At 27.2% G+C, this 8,406-nt stretch overlaps 1 protein-coding gene across 1 annotated transcript in view; it reads left to right on the top strand.

Annotated features, from left to right (window-relative positions):
* Positions 1-8,406, top strand: part of LOC111679438 (homeobox protein B-H2-like) — a 27,886-nt gene that overhangs the window by 13,357 nt on the left and 6,123 nt on the right. The window contains exon 2 of the mRNA XM_023441017.2: positions 7,332-7,554. Coding sequence (XP_023296785.2) covers positions 7,332-7,554 — 223 coding nt within the window. The remainder of the gene's footprint in view (positions 1-7,331; positions 7,555-8,406) is intronic.

The raw sequence follows: 8,406 nt of genomic DNA, 5'->3' as shown, positions 1-8,406 counted from the left end.
ATAGATAGATAGATAGATAGATAGATAGATAGATAGATAGATAGATAGATAGATAGATAGAAAGATAGATAGATAGATAGATAGATAGATAGATAGATAGATAGATAAGTTAGATTAATTTACTAATAATACAATATCCGTCTGGTTGTAAGTTTTCTCAGCTCGCAGTCTACCTGAGCTGTCAAAGAATTTTTATCTACTGATCCATTTGATCATAACTAATTCATAACCTCTAACTTACCCTAGAGAGTTGCTCATTGCGAGAGCCACCTTCTATTAATCCAAAATATTGTGTTCATAATTTTTTTACCAGTGTATTTGCTGCCCGAATGTCCACTGCTATACATTGATTTTACTTTGTTATAAACTTAAGTTGTTGAGTTTTCGTCTGTTCTCCTTATTTAACGTTTATTTTTGTTGTTTTGTTTTCTATAAGCTACAAGTATCAATTTCAAATATTATGACCGACTTCAAAAGTATCAATCACTTGTTTGAAACATTTAACATTAATACAATGGCTTTTGATATATAATTTTTTTTTACACAGCAAACCCACACAATTCTTTTTTAATAATCCCAGTTTTTCCTGTCAAATATAAACATTTTTTTGTACAAAGTATGAAAAAACATAATCACATGATAATCGCACGCGTCTCAAGTGACACGAGTTTGTATAAAAAAATATTTCTGGAATTTTTTAACAATCTTTTCATATTTTTAGAAATTTAATATATTTTTTTTAAATTGTTTAATGCACATTCTCTTTATTTAAAAGTTAATTTTAATTTTGTGATGATTAACACATTGCTTATTAAAATAATTAAATGTTGTGGTGAAGATTGTTTTTTTTGTTTGTTTGTAATTATTAATTTTTTCGAAATAATAAGAAATTATAAATAAAACTGTGTTTTGAGATATAACTTATACAAGTTTGTTGCTTAAGTCTTTAGTTTTTTGTAAAGTTTAACTTGCCAGTTGTTTATTAGTTTTTGTTTAATTTAGAGATTTTTTGTTCTTAGTATTTTACGATCAAATGCACGCAAACTTATGTTAATTTTTGTGTTAATTTTGTTTCGGTTTTTTTTCATTAAACAAATAGAATTTTTACTGTTATAATAACCCTTTTTTGTAGTATTAGCTTTTTAGTTGTTGTTCTTTTTTTTTTTTGCTTTTATGATCGTGTCAGTACATGGTCTAGAAAAAAAAAACTGATTTTTGCAGTGAACAACAGCAACATTTTTAAAAGTTTTAGATTAAATAACGATAATCGTTTAACAACATACATGACTACATTTTCCATAAAAACCACAAAATTGTTTTTCGTTTTTTTTTTCTTTCAAACTGCTGTTAAAGAATCAAACAAGTAGAGGAAGTTTAGTTGTAATGGGGATAATAGATGTTTGGTTTAAGTACTCTACCAAATAGTTTAAAGTGTGGCATTAAATACTAAAAAATAAGGTTTAAAAATTCCAAAAAATTTTGAATCAAAAAATATTCACGAATATTCCGGAATTTTAAGAAGTTTATGTTTTACGGTTTGTTGATGGTTATTTGCTTTAATTAATTTATTTTATTAATTTTAAAGTAAAAAAACTAATTTGGTATTACATTTTGGATCATCTAGAATGAAAAATAAGATATAAAACTCTAGGAATATTCTCGATTATAAAAACATAAAAACAATAAAAGGAAAACTTCCAGGAATATTCTCGAAAAATCTGAAAAATTATTACTTTTTAATTTCATTTTGTAAATAAGGGTCTATTTTATTTAAAAGTAAGAAAATACTTCCCCATATCCCTCAACAAACATTCAATTACTTGCTGTAGCTCACTTCTAAAACTCTTAGAAAAAAAAACAACAACAACAAAACCTAGGAAATAACTCTAATGTTTTATAGTGTAAATAAAGCAAAATTCCTAAAACTTAAACGCAACACACAAAACTTAATTGAAATGCAAAAAGATAAAAACACACCAACACACACACACACACACTTACACAACTGCTGCATTTAAACCACATTTATGTAATAAAAAACCTCTAAGAGTTGGCTGACTGACTGTTGGTTTCTTCATATTTTGTTCCCCATTTTAAAGTTTTATTGTTCAAAAGGAATGGAAAAAAAAGTGTAGTAGAGCAGTAAATTTACTTTAAAGCCACTAAATAAACTAAATGAATAAAAAATCTAAGCTAGAAATAAAGAAAAAAAAAATATCATCAAACATCAGAGAAGAAAAAAAAAGAAGCTACAACAATTTACAGTTGCGCATTTAACCATGTTTAATGCAATTTAGCCACAAAACACTTAATTATACATTAATGCAAAACAAAACAAACCAAACAATGAACTGCTAGAGGATGTTACAATTTCTTCAGCAAAAAACTAAACTAAACTTTTATCTTTGCTTTAAGGCCCCCCTTGTGTAAAGTGTTTGTGTCAGTTAGTCAGTCCATCAGAGTCTGTCAGGTATTTTCTTAAAGGGTCTAAAACAAAAGAATTCTTAGTTGTTTTCAGATTAACATTAATTTTCACATTAGTTGGAGGGGGCAAGAAAAAAATCATAACATTTTATTGTGCTATGAGATTGTTTGAATCTTCTTAGTTTATAAAGTAGTTATAAATTAATTTTATCTTATCTTTATGTATTTTTCTTTTATTAAACTTTAGTGTTTTCTCTATTTTCCTTTTTTTACATCATTTACTAATATGATTTTACATAATTTATTGTAAATTGTGTTTAGGTTAGAGGAGCAGAGATGGTTGGGTTATAAAGTTTAGAGGAAATTCATGTTGTTAAGTAAAGTGAACAGTGGAATTAAAGGCAAATAAAGAAAAATTAAAAAAATATTATTAACAAATAAAATTTTAATCAATAAGTCATTAGACTGACTTTTTTAAAGTTTAGTCTAGTCTTAAGTCTAGTCTAAAGTCTAGTCAAAAGTGCAGTATAAAGTCTAGTCTGAAGTCTAGTCTAAAATCTAGTCTATAGTCTAGTCTTAAATCTATTCGAAAGTCTAGTCTAAAGTCTATTCAAAAGTCTAGTCTAAAGTCTAGTCTAAATTCCGGTCCAAAGTCTAGTCCAAAGTCAAGTCTAAGGTATAGTCTAAAGTCTAGTATAAAGTCTAGTCTAAAGTCTTGTCCAAAGTCTAGTCTAAAGTCTAATCTAAAGTCTAGCCTAAAGTCTAGTCTAAAGTCTAGTCTAAAGTCTAGTGTAAAGTCTAGTCTATAGTCTAGTCTAGTCTATAGTCTAGTCTATAGTCTAGTCTATAGTTTAGTCTATAGTCTAGTCTATAGTCTAGTCTATAGTTTAGTCTATAGTCTAGTCTATAGTCTAGTCTATAGTCTAGTCTATAGTCTAGTCTATAGTCTAGTCTATAGTCTAGTCTATAGTTTAGTCTATAGTCTAGTCTATAGTCTAGTCTATATTCTAGGCTATAGTCTAGTCTATAGTAGACTATACACTTATCCAAAGTCCAGTCTACAGTCCATAGTTAAGTGTAGTCTATAAGAATGTGAATGTTCCTTTCTTTGTCTATCTCTCAAATCACTGTGTTTGAATGCAACGAGAAAAAAATAGACATTTCTTCTTGATCCAATGAAGAATTGGCATACTTCATGATTACCAAAGCATTTAATATGAACTAAATCATTTACACTTTGATTACATTTTCTTTTAAATGCAACAAAACAAAAGTTAAAAACATTTTGTGGTAGATTTTCTTAATACAAAACCACCAACTAAACCCAACCAACCATCCTCAGCTTATTCATTCATTTAATCAGTTAGTTAGTGAGTTTATTTTTATACGTTGATTCATACATTTATTCATTGAGCTAAAGTTTTTAACTTGTATTATGTTTGTAAAGATATATATGTATGTATAAATGTATGTTTGTATCTGTAGCTATTTACTTAATTTTGTTTTCTTAGCGTGCCGGTTTAATGTCTTAAAGAAAACATTTAACCACATTTTGCGGAAATGTTTTACAGTTTAGTTTTTTTTCTTGCTGTTTTTGTATTTTACATTTTACATTTTTGTTTTTGCAATTCTTCTCATTTTAAATATCGTTTTAATTTACATTAAACATTTATTTTAACTTTAGTTTTCTGGGCTAACTATGTTAACTTATTAAGTCTCATACATTTTTATAAACATATTTTTATATCTCTGTGTAAGTAGTTTAGTAATGACTGAAGTTGTTGTTTAGCGGAAAATAAATCAAATCTTCAATTTCCTTATTAAGTGTTTGTAGTTTTTTTTTTACATTTAACTGCAGTAAACCATTAATTATAAAAGTAGAGTTTACTTGGTAATAGTGTTGCTTTTTAGTAAGTATTTTTATTAAGTTTTGTTTTAAGTTTTCAAATCATTTGTTAGTTACTAATTGTTTTAATAATTATAGAACTATTTGCAAACTGATCACATAAATAATAGAGGAAAAAGTTTATTGTTTAAGTCTTTTGTTTTATATAGGAGAAGTTTAAGATGTAGTTTGTGATTTAATTAAATTAATACGTTTAATTATTGTTGAAGTAATGGGGGTTAATGAAAAAGTGTAAATTTTTTAAATTTTTAAAAAATTACTATTTTTAGGAGAACTAGCTGTCTGTTCTTATTTATTTTTATATGTAAAATTTAAGATTCCTCCCCTAAAATGTAAGACCCTTGACATTCTTCTGAACAAGTTTGTTTTTGAAGTCTTTTGTTTTTATTTACATTTAAGGGAGAAATCTTTCGATCTATTATGTAAGACTTCCCCCCATTCTATAGATCAGGTTTGAAAGCAGAAATCTTCCTATCTAAAATGTAAAATTTGACTTCTTAGTTGATTCTGAAGATCAAGTTCGTTTTCTAAGTCTTTTGTTTTAATTCAACTTAAAAGCATAAATTTTAGATCAATACTGTAAGATCTGTAGATCTAAAGCTTAAATCTTTCGATCTTAAAGATCAAGTTTTTTAAATCTTGTCTTTTTATTTATTCACCTTCAAAACATAAAGGAAAAGCCTCTATTACTTTCGGAAAAAACAGAAAACAGTCTGAAATTTTGCACAAACATTTTCTTTCTAAAGATCAAGTTTGTTTTCTAAATCTCTTGTATTTATTTGATTTTAAACAGATATCCTTCAATCGAAAATGTAAGACTCTTCCTCATTATAAAAATCAAGTTCGTTTCTTAAGTCTGTTGTGTTTGCATTCAATATCTGTGAATTAGTATTATGAAGATCAAGTTTGTTTTCTAAGTGTTTCGTTTTTATTTGCATTCAAAGCACTAATTCCTCTGCCGTAAATGAAAGAGAATTCCCCGTTCTAAAGAAAAACTTTTTTCAATGTTTTTCCGTCTGTAAGACCTCTTCTCATTCTAAAGGTCAAGTTCATGTTGGAAGTCTGCACAGTCTTTCGAAGTAATATTTCAAGTGTCTCCCCCAAATCGGTGCAAAAGATTGTCCGTTAATTAGCTTTCTGGAGATCAAGTTTGTTTTCTAAGTCTTTTCTTTTTATCTGCAAGACCTCTTCTCATTCAAAAGACCAAGATCGTGTTGTATGTCTGCAAAGTCTTTCGAAGTAATATTTAAAGTTTCTCCCCCAAATCAGTGGAAAAATTTGTCCGTAAATCAGCTTTCTTAAGATCTAGTTTATGTTCTAAGTCTTTTGTTATCATTTGATTTAGAAACAGATATCTTGCAATGGAAAATGTAAGACCTTTTCCCATTCTAAAGATCAAGTTCGTTTCCCATGCTTTTTGTGCAGTCAATGTCTGTAAATTAGCATTATGAAGATCAATTTTGTTTGTCCTTGAATTAGCATTATGAAGATCAGGTTTGTTTTCTAAGTCTTTCATTTTAATTTGCAATCAAAGCGCAAATACTTCTGGCTAAAAAAAAAATCCCTTCCCCGTTCTAGAGATGAAGTTAGTTTTTAAGTCTTTCGATCTTAAATGCAAGACCTCTTCTTATTCTAAAGATCAAGTGCGTGTTCGAAATCTTTTGTTTTTACATATTAAAAGTTTCTCCACCAAATCTGTGTAAAAGTCTTTTGTTTTTATTTGCAATATTATCAAAAGTATTTCGATTTAAAATAGACCTCTTTTCCTGTAAAAGCGGCAATTTGTCCAAAAATTGCATTCTACAGATCAAGTTCGTTTTCGAAGTCTTTTGTTTTTATTTGAATTCAAAGCAGAAATCTTTTGATCTAAACTAAACAGACTCTCCCCCAATCAATGCGCCATATTATCCACAAATTTGCATTCTATAAAACAAGTTTGTTTCCTAAGTCTTTTGTTTTAAAGACATATTCAAATTGAACGACTTAAAAGAATATAAAAAAGCAATTAGTTCCTCGTTGCTACTTATTTTTTTTGCACAAACTTTTGAATAACTTTTAATTATTACTTAATAAATCTTTTAATTTCGTAATTAAATTAATAAATACATTAAATGGAATTAAAATGTCATGGATAATCGAATAAAAAACAAGTAATATAATAATTATAAGACGTTTTATTAAATGCTTATGTTTTATTAAATGATAATTACACAAGCATTTATTGAAAATATACGAATGGAAATGATTGGTAAATTATTGGAATAAACTAAAACTCTACAAGGAGTTTTGTAAAGATATAACATCCTGATAGTTAAATTATGTCCGAGAAACGACTTTATAGAAGATTTCAGTAGACAAACCAAAAAAGAGCCCTATAACTTTCAAAAATCTTATGAGAGAGCTCTTTATCGATACCTGTTCTATACGTAGTCATAGCTTATATTTAAGTCGTCTTGACCGTTAGCCTTTTAATTGTTTTTCTTGCTAATTTTTACGCAAATCTCTATAATTATTAATTCAATATAAGAGTATTATAAAAGTAACATGAATATGCATGCAAAAATAATTTTAATTAATTGCACATAAATATGACACAAAAATTTACGCATCATTTCACTTCATGCTAAGAAAAAACCCAAAGAAAAAAAGAAATATTGAAAATGTGGACAAGCCAGTTGTAGTAAAGCAAGCCAAGACTACTTTGAACAACTTTGCAAACATTTAAAGATTTAAATTGCAAAAAAAAAAAAATGCAAAAATAATAATACCATGCGGGCAAGAAAATACTAAAAAGTTAAACAAGAAAATACATTGAAAAACAGGCGAATAATAAAACCACAAAATAAACCATAAATGATCATGACAGAAATCTGCAACAGCTATGAAGAAGAAAAAGAAGAAATAACAAAAATCTTACTTTTATACAAAACACACAAAATATCCGCTTAAGAAAGAGTGTTATTTTAACAGCAAATATTTTTCTTTGATTTAAATTTTGCAGGTGCCAAAGATGATGATGGTCACAGCATTAAAAGTAGTGACAATCTAATGGGTTTATCGAAGAAACAACGCAAGGCACGAACTGCCTTCACCGATCATCAATTGCAGACATTGGAAAAATCATTTGAACGTCAAAAATACTTGAGTGTACAGGATCGTATGGAATTGGCGAATAAATTGGAATTGAGTGATTGTCAAGTCAAGACATGGTATCAAAATCGAAGGTATGTAATAAATAAGGGGATTATTTAGAGATAGAGGGGTGTAAAATCGGGTTTATAAGAATAATTTAATTTAGGTAGAAGTGTTGAAATGTAACAACATTTCAGTGTGAATTATGTTGCAAAAGCTATAAAGATTAAAAAAGAAGATGACAAATTAAAGCTAGATTTTTTCTCTTCTCTTTTTTAAATTCTTTAAAAAATTTTCTTCTGCCGCTATTTTAACAAATTATTTTTATAAATAATTTCAACTAAATTTAACATCTTAATTTCTAGTTCATATATAATTTTACTACATTTTTCCTTCAACATCATGTTTGTGTCTTATATCTTTTGTTTTCGAAATCACAGATACACAAATATTTTGTGTGTTTTCATCTTGAGTCGTAAAAATGTTTGGCTATTAAATTTTCGCCCATTAAAAATATTTCTTTATTTGAAAACATTCAAAAAGTTAATTAAGTTATTTAATTTGCATTATGATCCAGTTTTTTAAATGTTTATAATGTTTCTTTGTTTTTATTATATGGAAAAATAATCTATATTCATTTCAAACAGGTATCATTTGTTTAATGTAGCAACTTTTTTCCAATTTTATGTTCGCGTCTCTTTAAAAGCACATTAATATTTAAAGAAAAATTTTAGCATTTTGATTACACTAAACGTTATAAATGTCACACATGTAGTGAAAGTAAATAAAAGATTTAATATAGAATGTGTAAAACTAAAAGAGTGCAGTTTATTTTCAACTAGAAGTGAACTAGAACTGAACTAGAACTGAACTAGAACTGAACTAGAACTGAACTAGAACTGAACTAGAACTGAACTAGAACTGAACTAGAATTGAACTAGAAC

This window comes from Lucilia cuprina, chromosome 3, assembly GCF_022045245.1.
Source record: "Lucilia cuprina isolate Lc7/37 chromosome 3, ASM2204524v1, whole genome shotgun sequence".
NCBI classification, from domain to species: domain Eukaryota; kingdom Metazoa; phylum Arthropoda; class Insecta; order Diptera; family Calliphoridae; genus Lucilia; species Lucilia cuprina.
The sequence above is the reverse complement of the archived record's forward strand: the minus strand, read 5'-3'. Positions and strand labels throughout refer to the sequence as shown.